Source organism: Molothrus aeneus, chromosome 4 (assembly GCF_037042795.1).
Source record: "Molothrus aeneus isolate 106 chromosome 4, BPBGC_Maene_1.0, whole genome shotgun sequence".
Classification (NCBI taxonomy): Eukaryota; Metazoa; Chordata; class Aves; order Passeriformes; family Icteridae; genus Molothrus; species Molothrus aeneus.
In genome coordinates this window covers 2,469,458-2,495,745 of record NC_089649.1, presented here as the reverse complement: position 1 = coordinate 2,495,745, position 26,288 = coordinate 2,469,458, and the positions used below count along the sequence as shown (strand labels likewise).

Here is a 26,288-nt window from a genome sequence, read left to right as displayed (position 1 = left end):
TTTTAAATCCAGCCTTTTTATAAATGGATTTCAGTAATCCACAAAAGACAGAGGAGATTGCTCTTGCACATCAACAAACAGACCAGTGCAAAAGGAGTGGAATAGAAACAAGGCAAAACACAAGTGGTTTGTTACAATGACAAAAGCATCAGGTAAACAGGAAGCATCTCAAGAAAAAATCAGCAGATTGAAGTTGACTTCAGGACTGTTTTCTGTACATAGTGTACCTGCAGGTGATGCAGAGGAGGTTGCAATGCCCTGGAAAATCTTGGACTTTGGGTTTTTTTCTGTCATTTGGTTCTTGTGAAATGCTTGGTTTAGACTCATAGCATCATGAGGACTTGGGAGAAGGGAACAGAATGTCTTTAAAATATACGTGTAAGGAGGAGTTAAGAAGGTAATGAAAAGCAAGTAGCCTGAAGGGGGTCTTTATTTTAAAAACTGTATTAGTCAATAAGGTAAGTGGGTTCTGTACATTTTTTGGAACTTGCTCTGCAGAACGTTTCCAGAGTGGTCTGAGTGCCTGGCTTCAGCTTTAGGAGTGTGTTAGCAGGGCAGAACATGAACTCCAGTGGACTGGGCATTTGGAACTTTTTCTCACTTTCTTTCATAAGATTTTTCTGCTTTCTACTGGATTCTGCAGCTCTTAGTGACTCATGGTGTGCTCTGATTCTAATTATAGCTCTGCATCAGTATGCTCTTCTTTATTTTTTTCTTTTTTTTTCTCTCCTTATTCTGGTGTAGTCCTCTGGTGTGGTGGTCTCTTTTCTGCTTGAACCATGGCTGTGCCTCAGCAGGAAACTGGCTTGAACTCTGTGTTTGAATACAGGGAATACTTTCAAACTGTGTTTGAATACAGGGAATACTTTCCTGGTTTGCACATTTGCAAAACAAACTTGTTCCTTGCCTATTTGTAGAAAGCCTGACGGGGTTTAGTTGAAACCTGCCACCCTCTTTAGCAGATGCTTAATGTACTGGAGAGGTGTAGGGCAGGTTGAGCTCAACAAAGAACGGATTTTGTCTTGGCCCTCTGGATGCTTGGAGAAATCATACGAGTTTAGGAGTACAAGGAGTTGCAATCTCTTCTAGGTACTGCAAAGTCACAGTTTCCAGCTTTGCAAATTGCTTTAGCTAATGGAGTTAATACAAGCAGCAAAACTTTTCTGAAAAATACACACTTGTTTGGGGGTCCCTCTGAGCAGTTACAAAATAACCTGATATATGACAGTTACCTGCTTCCTTGTGTTTTTGTTGGTTTTTTTAAAACCAAAATCAGGGCTGTGTACTCTTCTGTGTGTGCTGCTCTAAACCACTCAGAATACTGAGGAGAGATTATTTTACTAGAGGATGTAGTGACAGGACAAGTAGGAATCACTTGAAACTGAAAGAGTAGGTTTAGATCAGATAATAGGAACAAATTGTTCCCTGTGAGGGTGGTGAGGCCCTGGCACAGGTTGCCCAGAGAAGCTGTTACTGCCCCATCCCTGGAAGTGTCCAAGGCCAGGGACAAGGTTTGGAGCAACCTGGTCTAGTGGGAGGTGTCCCTGCCCATGGCAGGGGGCTGGAACAAGATGATTTTTAAGGTCCTTTCAATCCAAACCATTCTGTGGTTCTGTGTACTAAAACTGTACTAATTATTTCAGTTTAGATCTATTTGGTTTCTTCATTGAGAGATAAGGTTAGCTAAGTGCTATACTTATATTTGCTTTAGAGTTTATTTTCAAATCTTGCATAGTAATGTTCATTGAGCTGTGGTAAGTTTTAAACTCAAGATGACTTTGCTTCCCCTTTCAAATGAGCACTGCACCCAAGAAGAGATATGAAACAGCACTCTATTTAAAGCTACTCAGAACATCTATTTTTCAGCTTCTCTAAGGAGCTTAAGATGTGTTTCCTGTGTGATAGTACTCCTTAACAATTCATAGCTTCCATATCAGGAGCCTGCAAAAAACAAGCTTATTTTTCATGACCATATTTTAGTTCTTTTCTCAGTAGAATTCACAAAGTATGTTCCTTCATTTCCTCCTCCCACTCCCAAGTAATTGGTGACTGCAGGGCAAAGGCTTTTTTTTTCTGTAGTTGTACACTTTATATGTTATCACTGTCTCTCATGAGTTTTGTGGAATCCAGGGTGATAGTGCACAAATGGCATGTGGTCCTTCATGAAAACCACCAAATTCTCACCTCTCAGGAATTCCCAAGCATTTATTTTAGGCCAAGATGCCTGAAAGAGCAGAGTACTCACTGAAATAGTGCAGACTGTTAATGGTCATTAAGTTTTTATCTGTTACAGTGTTCTAAGAAAAGTAATGTTTATACCTACTTTTTGCAGTTCTGCTCAGAGAGGCAGCACTGCTGGTAATGAATAAAGGATGAAGAACATATAAATTTTAAAGGCCAGATTGCTTCAGAGAAGCTTCCTGTAAACTTTTCTTAAGAGGTTTCCAGAAGTGTAATGACTTGGCAGAAATGAGTTCTGCAGTGGAAAGATCAGATTAGATGTAGCTCTAATTTTGTGCAACCTATATCTACTTACAAATAGGGTACAGTGGCTACATACATATAGGGTATAGTAGCTGCCCCTCTGCTTACTTTTTGCAGAGCACATACAGGTTTTGACCAGAGTTGCCTTGCCTTTTGACAGGCTTTGCTGGTACTCCAGGATATCTTTCTCCAGAAGTGTTACGAAAAGATCCTTATGGAAAACCTGTGGATATGTGGGCATGTGGTAAGAAGTTGTTCTGAAAGTCATATTCAGTTCACTGTAAAATGTCTTAAGGGTCAGAAATTATATCCAGGCTACCTGATATTGTGCATCAGAAAATAGGTTTTTAATAAAAATTCAGTATTAATTTCTAGCAGAGGTCATTGGAATTTTTGTTACCCTACAAGCTTCTTTTTAAAAAAATTATTTACTAAGTTCTGTTATCATGGCATTCTTGGCCATGCCTACACAACACACTTTGAAAGAGTAGTCAAAGAACAGGTGTATGGTGCCTCATTAGTTAGTAAACACACCAGTTCATACTGTGATCTGGACATTTAGTTTTGGTTCACAAGGAGCCTAAAATTTGGTCTGACCAATATATCCCATCTGGAGGTATAAACCACAAAATTAAATGTTTTCTGAACTGGAGGACAGAGCAATTGCTTTATCATCCACTTCTCAAAATTGCCTTCTGAGGCACTGGCAAGTGGCAGCTCCCCAGCTGAGAACAGGGGCTGGTTTCCTTATTTCACTTCTACCCACACTTAGTGTGTGGTTTATCTATGAAAACACTTTTCTTCAGTCAGTCAGAGGGCATCATCTCTGTCAGACTAGCAGGTGGTCTTTTCAATTTCCTATTGACCAAATACAGAGAAATTTCAGTTTCCCAAATTTGCTTTGCATGAGAATAGTTATACAGAATCTTTCAGACACCAGCATAAGCCATGATAGAGCCATAAGAATGCATTTTCCTAGAAGATCCAGAATCACGAAATGTTATTTCTCCAGCTAGATAAACATTTCCAATGTTCCTAATCTGATGTTGTCAAATGCTCATTATTGCCCATGGTTTCCCTAAGAGGTTACCTTGTCAACCCCACTTCTACTGTTTTCCCCAGCCTGAAGGGGCAGTATTTCTCCCATCCCAGTGGCTGGGATGATGCTCACGAGCCTTTTGTTTTACATGGTTGTTAGGTGCAAAATTCATTTCTGCAGTTTGTTCCTTAACACTGGTGTGAATTTTCTGCAGGAGTCATTCTGTACATCCTCCTGGTGGGATACCCTCCCTTCTGGGATGAAGACCAGCACAGGCTTTACCAGCAGATCAAGGCTGGTGCTTATGACGTATGTTCCATACTCTATCTGTTCAGTTATTTGTAATTGTTTCCTAGAGGGAAAAGCTAAGAACTGATGAGGTGGTGGCATATGAATTCTGCAACATCATCTAATCATATTATGTTAGACAGACAAGATGTTGGTTGTTTATAAATGATGATGAGGTAAAGGCAGAGCCTTATAATTTTTAAGCTCTTGAATCCAGCAGTGGATCCCTTACGTAAAATTGTGTAAAGATTGTACAAGACAATATACATATGTGTGTATTTTTTTCTGAAGTTCCCCTCACCAGAATGGGACACAGTGACTCCCGAAGCAAAAGACCTTATCAATAAAATGCTCACCATCAACCCAGCAAAACGTATCACAGCATCAGAAGCACTAAAGCATCCATGGATCTGTGTAAGTAATTTCCACAGGTTCAACATGATCACTTGGCAGACAAATGGTTTATGGTTTGCTTCCGCATGAAGTACTGACTGTGTTTAGAGAAGAACTTCTGTTCTTGTTCATGCAGCTGTGTAACTATAAATTGTTAAATTACAATTACACAGATATGATCAATAGTGGTCTGTATTTATAGAGATCTCAGCTTGGGGTAAGATTTTTGCAAATTTATCTCCTTTGCCTTGACTGTGTTGTGCAGAATGTTCCCTGCGAAAATTAGAGTGTTATTTTAAATTCTCATTGAGAAGAAAGTGCAGGAAAGTAACTTTGAGTTAGATAATGCTTTGCATCTTCATTTCCCTGAAATCATTCAGATAAAGATGAAATGTGCAGGCAGGGAAATAAGGGACTTGTGAAAAGTCAGTTTGCAGGTAGCAGAGGCCTGGCTGTTCCTGGATCCAGGACTTTTCTCTGTTCTCAGTATATTCCACACCAAGACTTTTCAAGTGGACTTTACACATGGAAAAGGCTGAGTAAAAGGAACACAATGGGTTAGTCAGACAAGGTAGAAATTAAAGGCCCAAGGTGGGGACCATGGGTTGTAATATGTGTGTTGTAGAGTAGACAAACCATAAACAGCTGGCTGGGTGCCTTAAAATAATTATTTTCTTCTTCTCTCAGCAACGTTCTACTGTTGCCTCTATGATGCACAGACAAGAGACTGTAGATTGCTTGAAGAAATTCAATGCAAGAAGAAAACTAAAGGTAAGAAAAAAAACTTTGCTTGTGCAAAACAAATGGTCTCTGTGCAGATGTTTTCTAGATATTATTCTTAAATGACCTATTGATAGAAGATCAGCTTTTGGCTTGAAGATCTTAAAATTTCCATGAAAGCGAATAGAATTTGGCTTTAATTATAATTCAAAACTATAATAATCCTCTGTATTTATACAAACTAAAGGTATGCTCTTGAAGGAAAATCCTTAAGGTTATTCTTCTGAACTATGCTTTGTTTTTTCTTGGCCAGATATGATAACTTTGCAGATGTGAACTTGTCTAATGTGTACATTACAAATAAGCTCCTATTCCTCCCTAAAAAAAGAATCTAAGAACAATAGTAAAGTCTCTTTCATGTTAATCTATGTATTTTGAATAATTGCTGAGCCTCTGAATACTCCTGGCTTGTGCATTACATACTGACAGTTGGTAAATATTTGGATATCAAGATTGCTGATAGGTGTGTAATTAAGATTAAATTATGATTTATGCACTCATGACATGGCATATGAGAGGAAGTGTACAGATAATCCATTCTCTCAGGGTTAATTCAGTAATTAGTGCCATTTACTCGTGTATTTTCCTTTTTGTTGTGTTGGCATTAGGAGTTTTACATATGTGTGATGCTAATTTGAGAAAATGTGTGTGTACACAGGGGGCCATTTTGACAACAATGCTGGCTACCAGAAATTTCTCAGGTATGTTCATTGAGCTCCAGATTGATGCAGTCTTTATATTTTAATGTCTGTGAAGGCTGAGGTCTAATTAGGACTCATTCAGAAGTCTCTAAGTGTAATATATATCATGTTATTTCCTGTGATGAAGCAAACAAGAATTTAATCTCTTTGGGCCAAAGAAATTCTCTTACAGGTGACAATCTGAATTTTCTGTAGAATTTGAGCTCCTTCCCTGTTTTTTGATTGTTACCTGTCAAAGACAGGTGGCATTTTCGTGCCTATTTTGGTGCAGGCAAATTGAAAGTTATGCATGTAGCTCCACATGCACAAGTATCACCAAACAACATTTTGAGCTTATGTATTTTTATATATGTGAAAAGCCATTCCATTATTCTGTTGCATCCTGCATTAAAAATATCGTCAGTACACATTCATCTCTTTATTGCTTTGCTAAGGAGTAAGAAATGTGGTAAAATGAGTCCCCATTTTCTTTCTAATGCCCAGCAGTGCCTAGCTGGTGTAAGAAGAGTTCTTTCCTCTTCATGAAACAGTTTTGTCCTGATGGCTCTGGAGATTTAGATCTTACACTAAACAAGCTCTAATAGCAAAAGCTAAAATTGCTCTTAGCAGATTTAGAATTGTCCAAAGTAGTAGAATTGCCAGAATATTGATGCTGTGTTGAATTTTTCATTTTGCCATTTGAGATTTCTAGTGAATAGTGAAACAGAACACCAGATTTAAAAATCAGTAATTTTACATATCCTCCTACTCTGTGATGTAACTATTGGAGTGTAACATAAATTACTTTACAGACAAAAACATGATAGTGCTCTGGGCATGTTTCGAATAAGAATAAGCACTGACTCATCCAAAAACATTACATAATCACAAATGCAAGAACAACTTGTTCAATTTGCATAGTACTTGAAATACAATTTCTTTCTTAGTTAAGTTCCCTTCTTTAGTACACACCTATACACAGAGGACCACATTTATCTAAATTACCTTGAGTTAGTGCTTAATGAATTCCAGTGTCTGCCAATTAATTTAAAAGTGGGAAGGTGTAGGCTGTCCTTTTTGTAAAAATGAATTACTGTTAAATATCAAACAAACAAATCATTCCTCATCCCTTTTCATAACTGTCACTGTCTATATATGTAAGGATCAAATTCAACTTCCACGAACCAAAAATGCTGAAGTAGTTTTAAACAGTACTTCAGCATGAAAAGCAAACAGGTTTTTTGGCTTTTTTTGGTTTTTTCACCTGACATCTCTTGTTTTACACCATAGCCACCTGTGTTTTTTCTTGATGACATTTTATTTTTTCAGTTTCTTTATTTCATTGCAAAACATGCTTATGAAGGTCATTTGTCCATAATGATGTGGTTATAAAAGTGTTTTACTTTCCTTTTTTTTCTTCCTTTTATGTGGAATGTGTATTTCTTGTGAGGTAAGATCCTCAGCACGTGAAAGGAACATCTTTTTTCTCTTCTCAATCCAAGCTGCTGTTTGTCCTCAATCACTTTAATTTCTCCATGCTGTCACAAACCATTTGTTTCCAGTCTGCTTTCTGGCCTAGTAGCACTGCCTTAGGTTTTATTTTTAGCTCTTGCTTGTAGTTGCAAGAAATCTCTCATTGTGGGCTTAATTTAGAAGATGCTGATTGCTTTGCTCCTGCAAATTCTTGAAATATTTGATTTCTGTGCAGTATCTGTAATTAAAGAAAGATGAATCCAAATAGTATTTAAAATCCATTGCAGCCAAACCCAGCAGAGTGGTGGGATGTGTAGCAATCCATGCTGGGCACACTCCGAGGGACACAATAAATACTCAGTGTTATTGCTTGTGGTGCCCCCATTTTAGTGCCTCTCATTTACCTGTTTACATAGAACATATAGTCTTTGGCAAGCATCAAAAGAACTCAGAAATTTCATGCACAAATTTAGTGAAAGGACCTACAGCAGTCTGTAAGAATTAATTTATGTTTGCCCATATTTTTATAAGGGCTAAGAGTGTAAAACAGGCTTTGAAAGCTATTAACTTCTGGGTTTTTTTGTCCTTAGGTTTCAGAAATATCTCGTTCCCATTGCTTTCCCTAAATAAATTCCTGAAGGTAATGGAGTGCCCACAATATTTGTGGTAATGTAAAATCTAAGGCACTCTTGCCTCAGGTCCTGAAAGCACACATTGCCTCAGGGAGTGTCCAATCTCCAAAGTATGTGGAGAACAATTTGGTTTCAATATTTACATTCATGTTTCTTTAAATGAAAACATGCAGTGCTACTGCTGCACAATACAGGCCAATTTATTTTTGTTCATTTTAGCTGTAAGATGTGGCTGTGTGGGAGGTCTAATGGTAGCATTGGCTGATGTCCATAGTTATTAAACTGCACTTGGAGGGCTGATATATTAATGAAGTTAGAAACATCAGCCTGGCTTCACTTTGCAGGGTTTATTTCATGTAAACAACACAATAGTGGACATTAGATATTCCTGTACAGTTGCTGAGGTGATTCTACATTTTCTGTGCTGTAAAATGAGCACTTAATGCAGATGTATCTCAAAAATAAGCCACGATTACAAGAATTAGCTTTAAAGATAAACCAGATACTTAGTAACTCCCACATCCTCAGCCAGCCTGAGCAGCCTTGGGCATGTGAGGTCCAACTGATTTGGAGTTTTGGGGGTTTTGTTAAGATAAGAATGCCAGTAACGATGGGAGCTCCATGTTGGGACTGTCTTCCCTACATATAGAACAGCAATTTCTTCTGACCTGAGCTGTGGAGCACTTTCTGATGGGAAGATTGGGTCATAAACAACAATAAAACCCCAATAACAGCAGGCTTGTTGTGTAATTTATTATTCTTCAAGTCTTTGGCAGTGATTCAGGAAGCATTTACGCTTTAGTGAATAGTTTATATGGATTTGGTAGGTCAGCCAGCATGTATTTCTGCTGTGAATGTTTTCAGGTTCAGAGCTGGGCTGTGCTTGCTTGCACGTTAGCCTTCCAAATTTAATAAATCCAGATTATTTGATGCCAGTTTTAAGTGGTGGAATTCAAAGTCTGGCACGTGAATAACATTATGGCAAATGAAATTTTGAAGAAATTTGATCAGTGTGCAACATGATTCAGAAAATAGCATGTTTTCTTCATTAGGAGCTGAAGCAAAGCCTAGAATTTGTTATTATTGCCTCACAGGCAGCAACCCTCGGAAACAGCTGGCAAATCATTCTTCCTTTCCTCCTTGCAACTGTGCTGCCCTTTCATGCAAGGAGGCTGATGCTGTCATGGTGGGAATGACAGAGGGGCATTATGTTTATTGGTACCATCACTGAGATACCAGTGGGCTCTGCAGACACCTGGTCCAAGTCCCTGCCATTAGAAAAATACCTTTTCACAATCTTATCAAACTCTTCCTATCATCCAATAGGAATATATTGCAGTTGTGGAAATGGCTGTAGCCAAAGCTGCTGCTTTTACGCTCACCCTGCTTCCATTTCCTCTCTGCCACGCAAGGAGCTCTCTCCTTGTAGAAGTACAGTCAATCTACAGCTTTAGTCAATGGAAAAAGAGATGTTTGATAATCCTAAGGACTGGTGATTTCCTAAAGATTTCATTCCCCATGCTCAGAGAAACAAAAGGAGGAAATAAAAGCTGAGGACATACCTGGAGCAGGGAGGCACTGGGGGTTTGCTGCACAGCTGGGTGACCTCAGGAGAACCACCTGACACTGAAATTGTCTTGTTTTACAGCAGCCAAGAGTTTACTGAAAAAGCCGGATGGAGTTAAGGTAAGTTAAACACCTGATTTCTATTTCCAAGATAGATTCTTAGTCTCCATCTGTCTGTAACTTCTGCCAGGTTTTAGAATTGATTATTGCTATTTCTTTCCTTCATAGATTCTGTTAGTAAGTGCCTCTCACTAGCTATTTGGAGTGGTTCAAGTTAGTAGCTGAGGCTTAGAAATGAAATAAAACAAATACTCGAAAAGCCGGCATTAAGTAAGCAGAAGATAGAAAACTACTGGAGAAAATGCTTTTTCTTGATTTTTTAATGAACAATGATTATGTAATTAATAACACAGAATTATCAGTTAACTTGTAAATAATGGTTTGGTGGTGGGCTTTTTAGGCATCACTGTTTATGTGCAGCTCTGTTGCCTCTTTGTTTCCCCCTTGACTTTGCATTAGATTTGGTGGAAGACCAAAAGTGTACGTGTAGGCTTGGCTCCACATGAGGTGTGTTCTGCCAGATGTACTTGCTATATTTGGCAGAACTTGAGGGGTTTACTGTCTCAGATCAGCTCATCCTGACTAAGAGACCTTGCTAAGAAGGGAACATTTTGGCAGCTTTCGTACATGATTTAGAGCTCCTGTTCTCACGTCACCAGACCTTGCAGGAGGAGAGATGCTTCACAAATGAAAGTTCTGCATAAATACTGGGGGGGGGGGGAAAAACAAAAAAAACAAAACCCATTCAGCAGAAAACATATTTTGGTTTTTTTTCTCAGTGGACTCTTAAAGACTAATATAATGCCATAATGCTTCAAGCTTTCATTGTAAGATTCAAAAGATATTTTTCTGTGCTCTGTGTGTTTATTCAGAAGGGTGTCTTTGACCTGAATTTTAGTTTTCTATTTAATCTTAATGTCTTACTTTAACAAACATTATAAATACTTGCTTAAATACCACATTCACAGTATATTTGTGCCTGCTGTCTGACAAATACACTTTGCCAATCAAAAAATCCCGAGCTTGACCCACAAAGAAATGAGTACAGTACCACTGCATTGCTTCTCACTGCCAAGCAGTGGAGATCCCAGTCGCATGGAGAAGCACACATTTGGAACAATTCTATCACTGCTGGAAAACCCTGACCATGTTTCATTGTGGAATAGATAAAATTTATGCACTCTCTCTGACCAGTTTTCCTTTTTAAATATCATTCCTCCTACAGGTCTACGATGCTGTTTGTTCTATCACAATCTCAATTATAATATGGGAAACAATTGTTGCCAAAATTTTGCCTAAATTTCACCTGTTGGGATTCAGTTCTTTGGTTTTCAGCACATGTTATGTATCTGCTGTTAGTCTGCATGGTCATGTGGAGCAAAGGGAGTAAATGTACATCTGGGGAAGTCTGTTTTTGTCGTTGCTGTTGTTGAGATGCTGTTATTGAGATATTCTGTAGCATTTTTACACCCATTCCAACAGCTGTAGCTGTCTTTTTCATATTAAAAAAAAAAAAAAGCCAAAAGAGAAATATACTGTACTCCATGCATTGATACTGCAAATCCAACCAGTCACGTTTTCTTCTTTTCCTTTCTCTCTGACTGGTCAATTCAGAAAAGGAAGTCCAGTTCGAGTGTTCAGATGATGGTGAGGATCTTTATCGACAGATTTTTTTTCCTCCTGTGAAACATTCACACTTAGAAATCAAACAGTTGCATTTAGCTTTGTTAACTTACTGTGAGAACTGCAAGACCTTAAAGTACAACCTTGTGAATTTTAAGCCTGCAGTTGCTATATGCCATCCACAGTGAATTGTTCAGCCATTCTTTCAAACAAGTCTTTACTTTTTTTTAACCTGGGGACATAAAAAGCCAAAAAAGTAGATGTAACATCAGCCAATGCAGCTGTTCTTAGTAAATAAGAATAGTAACAAAATAGTAATCTTGTAACAGCCTTCTCTTTGTTTTTAAAACCTCCTTATTTCAAAAGCTAATAATATTAATATTGTAAAATGTAACACAAAACAAGTTGCACAGTGATACGGTACTGCATTAATTGAGTCACTGTAGCCCAAGATGCCATGCTAAATGCTCAGGAGTAAAAAAAGCCAATTTCCCAGCCTTCCCACACTAGTTTCCCAGCTAGCTTGCTCCGCAGCTCAGGGCTGTGTCCCAAGGTGTCCCAGCTGACAGTCTCAATAACTTTCCTTCCTCCTCAACCTATTCTCCAGTCTTGTGTTCATTTGGGCTCCGTGACCCCACACGGTAACTTCCTCTCTTGCTGTTGGTGGTGGTTTTGAATGTGACCTTTGAGGTGCTCATGAGGATGGGCTCTGCCTGCTGCTGCTGCTGCCAGCAGAGAGAAGGCAAAGGGCCCTCATCCACACCTTTCACTGGGAAGCCAACTCTCCTTGGGAAGCAAAAGCTGCTGGTCAGGCGTGAGCAGCCATGCAGTTCTGTAGGTAAATCCTCTGTTCCGTGGGTGAATGTAGAATTCCAGTAGCAGGAGCCACAGCATCCAAAGGAGGGGCACTGGGAAGGTGCAGTGTGGTTATTGCCAGGATCCCAAACTTCAGGTGTGCGTTAAGTCTTTGGTATAGAAGTATTGTGTGAAAGATAAAGCCCCAAGATACAGGCCTTATTTGGTAAAATATTTTCATATTCTATGGAAAAAAGGCCAGTCAGGATACTAGAGTTGTGCCCAGCTGTTTGGAGTGCGTGTGTGTCTGTCCCTGCACTACTGTCACACCTCAAAGTGACTTTTGGCAAGTGATGCAGCAATAAAACATTGTCCTTCGCAACAAACAGAAGAACACTGGTTAAGCACAAATCAGCTTTGAAGGAACTGTTTCATATGACAATATTGTAATCCTTTAGGAGTGGTTTCCCTTTGGTGTCAGAAATACATGCAAGATGCACCATGTGTTCCTAGATTAATGTCTCTTTCTATGAGAGGGAAAACATGTACAGCTTATTGCTGTTTTCTTGCAAAGTTTCAAAGGGTTTTACCAGGTTCTGTTTACGTGGAAGAAATAACTGTATTTTGAATCACATTCTCTCTCTCTCTCTTCCTGATGAGTGCTGGATTCTCAATACCTCACTGAAGAAGTTTTGAATAGATTTCCTGCAGTTTACAGCAGTAGCTGTAATGAATATTGTTTATTTTCATAGGGCTTTCACCAAGGGAGTATGGACCAAAGCCTGCTCTCCTTACTCAGGCAAAATTGGAATTGAACTTTGACTAGCCTGTTTTCTTTATATGTTCAACCAAGAGCACTCATTGGGATACCACTTGGGTTTTTGTATTAAGCTGCTACTGAATAGGACTGTATGAAATCTGGTGAAATCTTCATTTCTTTCCTTATGTTTTTCGTTTATGTCCATTTGCTTTTTGCTAGGGTCTTTTTAATCTAGTCTCTCAATGACTACACTGACGCAAAAATATGAATCTGTAATTATGCAACTCCATATGCAATTTTTGTCTTGCTTGGAAGGTTTAGTCTGCTGTCAAGCAGCTTTGTTTGTGTTCCCACTCTTCTACAGATCTCCAGTAGAACTTTCGTTTACTGAAATGGGTGAGGTTATCTTTAAAGTTTTTTCCTGAGTAAGGAGTTCAGGGTTCTGTCCATCTCAGAATCCCATAAATACCAAAGTAAGTAAAATACTTGCCAATACTTAAATCTCCCCGTGGAAGACTTTATACACAAAGGTGTTTGTTCTCTCCCTATCCTGACTTGAGACAATCCTACAGCTTACAGCTGTAATTGTGCATAGAGAAATGAAATTTATTTGGCAATGAGTAAGCCAAGTCAGGGCATAATCAATTGCATTTCAATACTGACTCATATGTTCTCTTAATGACAATTTCTGCAGAAAGATCATTGTTTAAAAAATAACTGCTCCTCATCATCCTGCTGTAGAGCATCATGAACTTTGCTTTAAAATCAAAGAAAATTATTTTTATTCTATATGGGAAAACAGTATCTATCACAAGTATTATTAAATAACATTTAGTGTCTACATAATGTTCCCTGATTAACTAACAAAACTACTTTATATTCTTTAAAGCCAGTTAAATGCTGGTTAAAAATTAGCAAATGTGCAGTCTGTAATTCATTACTACAAATCCTGTGGACATTTCCATAATTTAAATGTATCCTAAGATTCACTTCAGCTGCAGGCTCAGTTCCTGAAATCCACAAGTCAGCTGCCATGCCTGGCCCAAAGTAAAATAATCATCATAAAGTGCTGAGGACATGGAGTCTGTGAATTTCATTTCTTTCCCTTCCATAAAGTTAATTACATTTTTAGGAAAATCTATTAACAAAACAATTTTAGGCATTTCTGGTTTTGCTTTGCATACTTACTACTAAGTACTATGACTAGAAGGTTCAGTAGAACTTGGTTTTTTGGATTAAAGTCTTTTCAGATCATCTGTATCTATATACCTAGTTCTGCATGATGCTTTGGACTACCCTTGTTAAAATTAGATATGACCAAAATGTACATAATATATTTTCCTCTTTATTGAGAGAGGAAAAAATACATCTTTCAAACCAGTTTGACAATACTTGAATCTTGCCTCTTAGTGCACGTAAAAAGTGGCTCAGTACATTATTTTTAGTATTTCTGTTCTTCCCATACTCCATGGTATTAATGAAAGTTAAATCTTAAAAAATGGATTTAAAGGATCAGATACTTTGAAACTTCATGCTGAGCAGTTTAATTTGAATTAATATTTTATACAGATAAAAGCCAGAAGGTGTAGCACTATGCCAAGCATAAGAGATCTTGTAAGGACCTATATGTAAAGTTAAACAGAGAGGTGCGGATGGCTGGAGTAAGGCTACAGGTACCATAGTGGGAAACCTGGTGCTTCCAAGTCACAGTAACAGCACTGAGAAGCTGCCAGTGATTTTCTGCTAAAAATAGCACCACAAAAGCTCAAGGGGCACAAGTCTCGTTCTAGCCTCAGTCACATTTATTCCAAAGTGGAATCAGAAGCCAGTAGAACAAATTACAGATTCTTGAAGCACTACAAATACTCAAATGTTATTTATGGTAGGGATAATTCATTAGAAATAAAGAACTATTGGGTGCAATGACCAACACCATTGCATGTCACGAAATGGCAGTGACTATTTATTTAGGACTTTAGTTCTTTATTCTTCTTAGACCTGCTTAGCTGCTACTTAAGGGCTCTCTGCTAAGTGTCTCAGCTCAACTCATCCATCCCTTATCTAGACCTTGGTGCAGGGCTCTGGCAGCGCGTGGGGAGGAGCTGCCAGCCAGCTTCTGGAGTTAGTGTCCATGTTCCTGCAAGTTCCTAAGTTCATCTTTCTGTATTCTTTATTTCCATATCTATATCTATCTATAGATACCGATACCTGTCTATAGATGTTGTGTGCAGAGATATAGATACGGTGCCTACCGTGAGTTCTAAGGCCTGTCTGTTTCTGTTTTCTGCATACCTACAGATAAACAACAAAACCAACGTGGTAACCAGCCCCAAGGAAAATATTCCTACCCCGGCGCTGGTATACCTGGAATTTTCCTTCTCATGCTATCTGGAAGTTTTTGACTGTCCTTTTGTTTGTTCTTCCTTTTTTTTTTTTTTTTTCCTCTTTTTTGCTTTTTCATGCATTTACTCTGTTTGCTTTCTAAAAACAGGTTTTGGAAAACCCTTTTTTTGTTTGAATTATGCTGTCTTTTTTTTGTGAGGAAACCCATTAGAGCGTGTTTATTGACAGAAAATGTTAAATGGAAGCTGGATGCGGTAGAGTCATAGCATTTGTAACTGTAGCTGAATTTTTTGCATGCTGTGCCAGAAAGCGAGTAGAATGCGCTTGGTGTTGCTCTTAAGTCTTTGCCTGATGACTGTTGCCACCTTCTAATGCTAACCTTTTGCACCAACAAAATCTTTTAAAACCAGCTCTATTATTTTCTCAGCTTTGTCTTAGTTAAAGTGTTGACATCCAGGAGAGCTAACGGGATTATTACTAGACTGCCATAAAACAGACCTTATTCAGATTTTCATTCCATATTTCCTGAAACTCAGCAGGACTTTGCAAGACATCTCTGGGATCAAGAGGCATCTAGAGCTAAACATATTGCTTGTTTCTCTTCCATTTAAATCAGCAGGAGACATTATTCATTAATAAGCTCTACTAAGGGCATATTCCAAATCCAAGTGATGTTCCTGGATGTTTACTGTAGTCTGGCTTTTATTAATAGCCCTATTTCTAAGGCACCTCTGTATCACAGGGCTCACCAATGTAAATGCCAGTGCCAATATACATCGTGTTGTGACTTGTTGTTTCCCACGCACAAATGAAACTTCGAAAATGGGGTAATTCACACACATTTGGAAGCATTTTTCCTCTGCAATTTTTTTGAGCAGCTGGCACTGAGGCATACAGTAAGTTCTTCCTAAGGCCGAGTCAGCAGGTTGCATGCAGGAGTCTGTTCCCAGACTGAGCAGTGCCCAATGGCCCGTGCTGAAAGCATGCTGGCTGCCATTTCAAAGATGACTGAACCTTTTTTTAAAAATGTTAAAGCATTTGGGGAAATTACACTTTTAAATGGCACAAAGATCTCTCACACTTGGTTTTATGCAGCTCTACCAAGGCAGGAGTTGAGAGCAATCCACACATTCCAAACCACGGTAGTGTCTAGGGGTAGTCATCCTTAATCCTTATCAATTCCACTGTATTTCAGTTAGATCACTTCATGCTAATACAAGCAAACATGATTAAGGAGAAGTTATTAAGGCTTAAAGATTTGTGACTGCCCTGCCTGTCCAGGTTCAGACAGGAAAGCCCACAGAGCATTTGGCCTGCTCTCATCCAGAAGTGCCTCTGCAGGTCTCCAGAGCTTCTCAAAGCCCTGCACACCCCGGTCCTGAATAAGGTCTCTGCATGCTGCTGCATTAGGTGAGATGGCCTTTTTTGCTGGCTTGCTGTTGAGGAAATCTGTGTTAGAGACATCCAGATTCACCCTCTGACGACAGTTAACATTTGTTTTAACTCTTGTCAGTGTTCAGCATTTGTGAGCTGGCTCTTCTTGCACTCCCTCACACCAATGAAAATGTATTTACCAATGGGAACTCTTTCTCTCTTTATTTTGTTCTTGCTCAGGAGCCCCAAACTACAGTAATCCACAACCCTGATGGAAATAAGGTATTCAGAAAGAATCAACTCCATCTTGCTTTTCCACACCACACTTTCCATCCACTATTCCTCAGCGCAGTAGGGCCATTCCAAGAATTTGTGAAGGAAAATCTCATTCCTGCGTTTGTACACCCAGTGTCTCTCAAGCCTGTTTTCATCCATGTCCATCTGCTGCGTGCATCCTGCTCTTCTGAGCTCCTGAAGCTCTTGGGGGAGTCGGTAGCAATGGGCAGAGCTCAGTGCCCTGTGCAGCCCAGCCCGGGGAGCAGGGGGTCTCTCTCATTTCAGCCAAAAATGCTGCAGTCTAAGGGAAACCTAAGAGTGCTGTTCTCAGAGTGTGGTGAGATGATCCCGGCGAGTTTTACGTGCAGTCATCACTCAGACAAAGATGTTATTTCCATTTATTCCATCTGCTGTTTCTCAGCATGCTTATACTCTGTGTCATGATGTGTCTTTGCACAGGACTTTGGTTTTCTTCCATAACATCACTGGGCAGTTTCCAAAAATATTTCACATTTCAAGTGACAAAGAGGTCTTTTGATTTTTACATGTTTTCTTCATGCTCTTTTCTTTTTCTTATGTATTGTGATGTTTGCATCTGGCAGCTGATCCCTAAAACATGTTTTGTTTTGTTTTTTTCATGCATGGACTTGAAAAGGGCCAGGAAATACCATGTGTTAATGTTCCTAGGTTTCCTGAAAAGAATTTATGCTTCAACAAGAATTTCACTGTTTGCAGTGCTGATTTAATTCACATCCCATTTATCTAGTCTTAACTCCCTGTGGTTATTTCATAAGAGAAGGAGTGGATCTGAGTGACGACATAACGCATGCATCCATTCCTCAAGCATGGAAGTGCTGATGGTGTGTGTTGTGCTTGTGTGTCCCAATCCTTTATGTCCCCTGCATATGTCCAACACAGAACTTGTGTTTTCATGTTACTACTCTTTGAGCTCCCCAAATTGAAACTCATAGGCCACCAGCAGCCTGTGTTTGAACAGCAGGCTGATCTTTATCGCTGAAGTCCACTAAAGCCCAGAAACCCAGATAAAATATTGGCATGACTACATCTACTTGATTTTATTACATTATCTCAACAACTGAGATACTCAATGTCCCAAAAGGTCACAGCAAACAATCAAACCCCTTAATGTGGAGAGTTCCTCCTAAATTTATCTGAAAGACTAATCCTTGTAGTATGGCAACTGGAGTGGATGCTTCAGTGTTAGAGGCTACATCTGCCCTGTGAGCTTTGCATGGTGTTTACAACTCATATTTGTGTGAGGTTTTTGTTCATTTGTAAGTACTTTATCTAATCTTTGAAGTGCTGGAGCATGATACATCTGTGTAGAGTGGAATGTCTAACACAACCGGGGCAGGGGCAGCATGGTGGCTCATTCAGTTTTGTTTGTGTGTGACTTAATTCCTCTAGTTTGACTTATTGATGCACATTTGGGTTTGGAAGGTCTGAGTAATGCATTAGCCCTCTTGAACGTTCCTTTGGCTCAGCCTTGTGAGGACACAGTAAATGAAGGGCACTGGCAAATTTACCTTTCATTATGTAATTGTAAATCCTTAAAAGAATTAAATACAATACTAGTCCTGTCTTCTGTGTCAGATAAAAACAGATCAGTTTATCTTTTTTGTTATTGAGCTGCAAAAAAAATAATTTTACTTTTCAAGAGAGTACAGAGATAAAAAAACCATCTAGCTTAAAACTTTCCAGCTCTCTGCAGCTGTTAGATTTGACAGTGCCCTGTTGAATTTCCCCATTATATTTCATGTTTCTGGTAATTAAGGAAAGACTGAGATACAATATCCTTGCCTTTTTAAGTGTGATGGCTTAAGAATAAACTGTCTGATAGATGAGTCATTCCTCTGCATGACTGGTTGGTTGAAGAATACTGCTACAAAGATGCCTTAGTTTGTCAAAGTTCTTAATATATTTTCATCAATTCATCTCCTTAAAAAAAAAAATCACAAAAACCAATATAAAAATGAGATAATCTGATCCAATATGCTTCAGATCACTGTCATTTGAATATACATTGGATAAGTCACACGAGCAGGAAATCAGTTGTAAATTGTAGCTTGTGGAAGCCTGCGTATTTGGAAGGTGGAATTGGAATGGAATGACTTATTTTGCACAGTTGGTTTAATCACTAAGCTTAAAATGGCAAGCACTCCTACTTGGCTGAGGTAATTCATACATTTCAGATGGACTTTGTAGAGTTGGATGTTAAAGAAAAAAAACTTTCCTGTACATTCCTGTGAAGTAAAAGCATCAGAGTGCAGGAATTGTGTTTCTGTTCCCTCCTGTGGAGAATGGCAATGTTTGACATCCATTTCAGGTAGAAATGTCTCAATCAGTGTGTGACCATTTGTTTGTGAATGACATCCCACCCTGCTTCAAGGCTTTGCATGATTCCTGTAACTAATCCTGTCATTTTCCTAGGCACGCAAGTAAGGCTTGCCTTGTTTTGTACATTTGACTCATATTTACTTCTCAACAGGAATCTACAGAGAGTTCCAACACGACCATCGAAGATGAGGATGTGAAAGGTATGATTTTATGCTGGAAATGTTTGGAGAAGCAGTAACATGAGTTTTGTGGTTGTATTTCAGTAGGCCATTAAACACAGGAACCCCTAATGAATTTTAGGAGATAATAGTGTTTTCCCTTTTTTAGAAGAAATTACTTTAGATGTGTTTGAAACTTAACTAATTTTTCAGTTCCCAAAACACCATTTCCCATGGTGTTTTGGGATTAAGAGTATAAAGTTACTGCTTTTTGACTAAGATATTAGTTCCAGTAATAATAGAAGTAGATTATAAATGTCTAAGTCAGTGCTTTGTAACTTTTACTTAGTTTATGTTTAGCATGCCATTTGTGTTTTGGGTTTGGTTTTGGTTTTTTTTTTTCATGTCACCATTTTTATTTTTATTCTGTTCAGATGCCAGTGTATCTTTTTGGTTTCCTTTTGTTCTGTCCATACACGTATTTTAATATTCTTTTTTTCTTTAAAAAACTGACATCAAAACTTTTTTTATAAACCTGTTTTTGTAGCTTCACAGATAATATTTGTTTCCATTTTTTCCTGCTCTAAACATTATGCTGTGATGTTACACATACCTATTTTAATAGCATTATGTTTTAAAATGCAAAGGGTTTGAAAAAAAATATTTGGTTTGTGTGTCTTTGATTCACAAAATAGGTTGGCTTTTGACCTCAAAAAGAATGGTGTATGTACAGATGAAATGTGGGCCAGAGGTGATAGTAACATAAAACAGGGAGAATGGATGCAACAAAGTGGTGGTGGTTTGAGTTACTGTGAAAGGAGAGAACAATTATAGGGATCTGCAGCTGATGCATTGGAAAACACAGTGTAATTCACCTTTAATCATAATGCTTTGTATTTCTTTCTTCAAACTATTTGATGTAGTTTAACAACTAAGCTTATAAAATTAATAATTTAATTATAGGGCCTCCGTGTGGTGATGTAATGTAGTGTTATTACAGTAGGGTTTTAGAAAATTCTGTGTGACGCTTACCACACAGAATTGTACCTCAGGGGATACAATTATACAGACACACAACGATGAAAATAATTTGCCTAATTCTTTTATATGATTCTGCAGTATCATGCAGTTGGATGGCCACAATATATGGTATTCCCAAACCAGAAAAGGGGATCTTGCAGTAAGCACAGGTCTGAGGAACAAGATCCTGTTTGTGTCTTTCCCTGCAATGTACAGGGATTAAGTTTTCTGTTTATTTAAGAGACAAATATAATTTCCCTCTTATTAATTGTTCATGAACTTGTGTGTTTTTCACTTTTTTAGTATTCCTCTCACACTTCCCATCTTTCCTCTGGAGACTGTTTTTCATACTGTTTTATTATAAATTAAAACTAACAGTGCCCCCAGGGTCTAATTTGTAGAATGATTCAGGGAATAGGCAGTCCTGCATCCCTGACACCTCTTACAAGCTCAAGCTTCCTGCTCTAGCAAGGCACTTAGGAAAGATTATTCCCCCCCCAGAGCAAGATTGAGTCCTGGATGTATGTTTTGTAGGAGAACAGTGAGAAAGCTGTTCTCTTGTCAGCAACAGCTACTAGAGATAAAATACTGATAGGAACAAATGGATTGCAGAGGAAGGAGAGAGAATTCTCCAGGTCCTTACATGTATGCTCAAGATGGCTCAGGGTGTTTGTCACCATGTTCAGATCCAGAAGGAATGCTTTGCACTTTAGATGATAAAGAACGTTTAAGACCTTTTTGCTTTTCATTGCAGCATGGAGTAGGGCATGGAAGAGGCTCTGTCTTTCCTGGGAAGGAGCAGGGGGCTGTGGCTGTAACTGAGCAGCAGTATTAGTGTGTGTTTTATGGCATTGCAGTGTGATCCACAGCCCCCAGGGAATGGCTCTGCAGAGGCTGTGTGTGTTATTCCGTTCCCAGTATCCCAGTGCTGTACAGACAGAGCCAGGGCCCCTTGCTTTGCTGCAAACATCCAGCTCTGCACCAGGGGCTTTGTTCTTTGGGGTTGATTTGCCTCTCTGCAGAGGTGTGGCTCCCATGGGTCTGTTTTGGGGTACAGTATCTCCAGTGCACTGTGGGAGCTGGTGCATATGCATGTCCATGCCAAGTGTTATGGATGTTAGGCTTCATTAAGACAAGGAGCAATTAAAAATGTCTTACGTCACCTATCATTAATGTATCCTCAGGATCAAATTCTCCTCCTGTCTGTCAGGGGTGCACAGAGCATTCTCCTCTCGTGTCAGGATCTCATCCTGTTTTCACTTTTGAAGGCAGGTATTTAACTTGAAGACAGTAAAATCAGGTTTACTTTTCATTTTTTATTTACTGGAAATCTTAGTGTCTGTAACTTTGTCTTGTTTATGTATACACTTACCCCTTCCAGGACTGGAACATACTTCTTTTAGTAGAAACACTGCTTGCCAAACAACAGTGAGCTTTCATAACTCAAGCAATAAGTTAATTATATCATTGGAGTCTGACATGGCTTGAAGCTGTAGTTCAGGTTCCTTGCTAAGATAAATTTCTGGCATTAACCATCAATCATGGGCTTATCTACATGACAGTGATCGCTCCTGAATATGACAGGACAAGACAGGAAGAACATGCTGAGAACTGGACTGTAGGCAATGCCTTCTTCTGGGATTGTTTGTGGGATTTCTTCTTCCTGTAGTTATGAGACTGGAACTATTGGGCAGCATCTCTGTAATATGGGTTTGATTTTTCAAGTAATGCTATGGAATAGCACCATTATTTTTGTCCACCGATTTTCAGAAAGGTGAGTTGTTAGATGGACAGGAGATGTGAATTTCTCATGGTGTCTTTTTGCCCCCAGAGACAAGAATCATGCTTGGCAATGGGGAATTACTGAGCTGTAAGGCACTTAGAGATTTGAGAAACTGTGATTTACCTGTGCTGCTTAATACATCTGGAAGGTATATTGCCTCAAAATAATGTATTAGTAATTAATTGTACACCTGTTGGCCTAATTTGATTTAACGGTAGAAAGAAAGCAGTTTAAACTATTTCTTTTGGAATAAACATTCCTTAAAAATCATTCAAATTTCTAAGAACAGTTTTTCCAAAGCTCTTTCAAAGCCCATTGTGTCTGAGTACCAGATACAGGGGTAAATCTGCGCTGGCATCTGAACAGAGTCACTCACACCTACGACCTTTACAACTGTTCTTTGGTACCCACACTGTCCCTGAAAGTACATCATTAACATTGTTTGTGTGCTCAAAATTTTCTAAGTTCTTGCTGCTTCTAATTAAATTATCATTATTTTTCTTTTGGCCTTCTTCTTTTCTTCCTTCACATGTCCTTGACCCTCACACAGCTTTCACAAAGGAGGAGGACATGGAGAGGTTGAATTCCACCCACCACTCCTCCTCTTCCATTGCTTCTTCATCCCACTGGTCACCACCCTTGTCGTGCCCCAGAGGCCGCTCCTGCTGCCAGTGCCTGCTGAGGAGTCTGATCACACTCTACCTCTTCATCTTTGTTTGTTCATATGTTGTGTTTCTTTCCATCAATTCAGCGGGCAAGTCCATGAGAAATGCAAACTCAGAGAGTCAATCGCTTGAGTCTGAGCTCTCCCACTCCACTCCTTCCTCTGTACTATGTAAGTTGAGAGACTCATCTATCAGATGATCTCCTCTGTCTCTTCTCTTCCCTCCCCACCATCTGACAGAAGCTCAAAAAAGGTCAATTGCTGTGATCTACGTGATCTAGGAATGACCTGTGCTTAGCCTTTACAAAAGTAAAATTTTTTAGCTATTTTTTTCTTGTCATTAATTGTAAAAATATTTTCATCAGCCATAACAGCAGGATTGATATGTCTGTATTTCAGACAGCTGTATCTTGCAGGAGTAATCTTCGCAGTAGTTTTCAACTTAGGGAGAGACATTTGCCTTAACTCTTGCTTGGATCCTGGATAGGGCCTCAGTATTAATTACCTGTTACATTTATTATATCAAGTTCCTTTCTTGAGCATCCCCATTGATAAATCAGCCTTGAAGCTGCTGTGGCAGGTGCTAACTTGCAGCATTGATAGGACAAGTGGGAAATGTCATCCTCTGCTCAGGAGATCTCTGATGATCAGTGACCAACTGACAGTAAAGGAAATCTCCAGTGTTAAAATATGAGAGGGGAAAGGCGCTCTATTGGTAGAATACACCAACAGCTCTGGGTAGAGCATTTCTTGTTTGTAAATGAACTCCGAAATTCTTCAGAAATTCCTTGGAGGGGCGAGACCTTGTAACTTGGAACAGGAATGACTTCCTCGGAATGAGGGTTCTGCTTGCCAGGTTCTGATCCTGCAGCCAGCGTGTGTCAGGATAGTTGCACTGGTGGTAAGAGCGGGAATTTGCACAGATAAAAGTGAGATCCAGGCAAGCCCTTTGGAACATGGGCTGTGTGTTATTGGCCTGAACCTTATTTTAAACATGAGTGGAATTTTTGGTGGGGTCAGCTAGTGCAGGTGGGAGGAGCCAGTCCCATAGGGGATGGGCTGTCTCTGGTCCCTGCTGTTGCCAGGTAATGCCAAAAGCACAGCTTCATTCTGTGGGAGCAGTGGGATAGGCTTTGTCAATGTATGGGTGGGTGTGGATCAAACTAGAAGTACAAACACTGCCAGCACAAACATCCCAGAGCCAGGGAAAAAAGAGGAATTAATAGGAGTTCTGGGCTGTGTAACACAGAGGGTTGGCACGTCAGTAACACGTGCCATAAGGCTTTGTTCCATCCATGGTGCATACCCACACAATGCCTTTTATGTGCCCAGCATTTCCAGATCTGAGTGCTGGCAGCCTCACATGTCCAGTTCCTCTGAACTAGTTGAGTGATTAGGCAGGAACACAGTTTAAATTAAAATAAACACAGCAGCAAAGCTTGTTAATGTCTCACTCATCAAGACTTGAGACACCATTTCTGGAGACAGCAGCCAGATTCCATGAAATTGTTGGGAAATCATAGTGCAGTGTCTTGTAAGTGCAGTGACCATGATGCAGCTTTGATCTGAGACTGTAGGTGATTTATCATTAAAAGATAATAATTTGCCAACATTTGCTATGCTGTATCAGTATTAGTGTAATTTTTTAGTGCAATTACATAAAGAGAGAGCATCTTTAGATGTAATTGATTCCATACAAATAAAAATATACTATGTATGGCATGTGATAAGTTGCTTGATTTTAATTGAAATAGACACATGAATTTTGTTGGATCTGTTTTGTCAGTACAGGGTGGAAAAGTTCCGGGATAATTTTTCAGATATTTGCCTACATAGCTAAAGAATTGAAATTTTTTTAGGGCAGTAGCAGGCTTACCAGTTTTCAGATAGGTGACAGATACCAAATAACCCTGATAAAAGTCTGCAGATCACCCATCCATTTCATAATTGGATGACTCAGAGTGAGTCTTTGGAATTGGCATGCTCTAGGAAAAAGATGCACATGTGAGAAGACAGCTCAGATGTTTTAGTCCCTATCAAACTTTAAGGTTCAGTGTGGGCTAAGACATAAATGCTGGCGTTCTTTATGCTTAATCTTGATAAACTTCTTAAATGAGAAGTTCCCTGGAGCATGCCTTGTCATCTGATGGTCTAGGTGATTTTATGTAGATCTGAAACCCAGTCAGTCGTTTATTTTCTTTTCAGAAATTATTTAGTTGGAATATTTGTGGCAGAAATTGTAAGAAAAGCTATCAGCAGAGAATTTTCAAATATTGGTGTCATGAGAAGCATTTGTAGGAACATTGTGTGATGTTCAGCAGTCCATGCTGTAAAGCTGAATGAAATCTGGTACATCCACACAGCCAGAACTTGTTATACAACAGAGGGTAAAATTTCTAGTATCTTCCTCTTTCTTTTCAGACTTCAGTTATTTCCAGAGCATAGAAATAATTTGACTGGCTGTGTGCTTTCCATCTATCTGGTGTTTGTTGGGACAATGTTCAGATGGGAAGTGAGGCCAGGTTCCCCCTGCTGTGCTATTCCATTTTAGCAGACCACTGTCACCTCAATACCAACTGTCCTGTTTTAAAACAACTGCACAACAGGGAGGATTGGTCCCCCTGGATTTAACCCTCCTCCACAGTGTAGAGATCTGTGTTTGAGCTGGTTGTCTAGACTCCCTTTAGCCAGTGCAAATAGGTCAGATGAGTCACACTTGTCTTAAAAATCTATTTTAGGATATGATGAATTCTGCCCTGAAAGTGCTGATTTCTCTCCCTTGGCTGTTAGGGAGGGGAGTTGAGAGAACAAACTCACTTGTCTGTACTTATATGTGTCCAAAATGCCGTGAGATTAATACAATCTGAGGTATACAGAGATACATAGTTAAGAGTACCCAGATGAAAAGTTTTAAGGGTTTTTGCCTTGAGAAACAACATGTGAGCAAGTCAGAAGCAAAATCATTTTAATCATCTCCAAGTGCATGTGCAAATGTGGAACAAGGTTACCTTGTTCTTCTGGAAAGGTGCTTCTCTGCTTAGGCATTGCAGTGCAGTGGTGATACAGACAGGCATCTGAAGGGTTGATGGCAGGAGAAAGGTGTTTCAATATCTGCCTGAAGCATAAAGTGGTTTAAATTATTGTTTTCACTGGGGTCACTTTTGAAAAAAATGATGGGTAATATGGTGGCCAGTGAGTTACAAGGGCTCTTCTCTTGTGTGTCAAAAAACATGAAGTTTTAGCTACAGATATTTCTGAAGGCTTCACTTTCACATATCTACAGCTCATTTTTATACTGCACATTCTCTCTGCAATCAAAATACCAAAATATCTGTCATTTCTGTGTGATTCTTGTAGTGTGAGTTTATAAATATTTCTTGGGGCTACAGGAAGAGAAGAAAAGCCAGAGTTCCCTGCTGGAAAATGGCAGTATTTGCTGCTATTTTATCCTTTTATTTTTTTCCCTGTGATATTTGATTTCACTACCTGGGGAACTACTCCTTGTAGGTTGAAAGTATTGATAGTGTTAATGCTTTTTGCTTAAATGGTGTTTCTCCTCATTTTATGTTGTTTAAATCTTAGTGTTAATAGTGGTCTTTAATTTAGAAAGATTATCCCTCACCCTGTAGCTGAGCAAGGAAAAAAGGTAGTGCAATATAGCTAGAGATTAATGACTCATTTAAAGTTAACATATGTGCTGCAGTAATGCTGAAGAAAACATCTTAGCCAGTGATTGGAA

General features: G+C 39.1%; 1 protein-coding gene across 14 annotated transcripts in view; it reads left to right on the top strand.

Moving 5' to 3' along the window:
• CAMK2D (calcium/calmodulin dependent protein kinase II delta) overlaps positions 1-26,288 on the top strand; it is a 121,029-nt gene that overhangs the window by 83,285 nt on the left and 11,456 nt on the right. For 4 of the 14 annotated variants that reach the window (XM_066549406.1, XM_066549405.1, XM_066549404.1 and 1 more), the window contains exons 9-18: positions 2,645-2,728; positions 3,738-3,832; positions 4,103-4,225; positions 4,892-4,975; positions 5,643-5,685; positions 9,418-9,455; positions 11,010-11,042; positions 14,872-14,931; positions 16,531-16,572; positions 19,076-19,124. In XM_066549406.1, coding sequence (XP_066405503.1) covers positions 2,645-2,728; positions 3,738-3,832; positions 4,103-4,225; positions 4,892-4,975; positions 5,643-5,685; positions 9,418-9,455; positions 11,010-11,042; positions 14,872-14,931; positions 16,531-16,572; positions 19,076-19,124 — 651 coding nt within the window. The remainder of the gene's footprint in view (positions 1-2,644; positions 2,729-3,737; positions 3,833-4,102; positions 4,226-4,891; positions 4,976-5,642; positions 5,686-9,417; positions 9,456-11,009; positions 11,043-14,871; positions 14,932-16,530; positions 16,573-19,075; positions 19,125-26,288) is intronic. The other 10 variants (XM_066549409.1, XM_066549408.1, XM_066549411.1 and 7 more) reach the window with 5 other exon arrangements.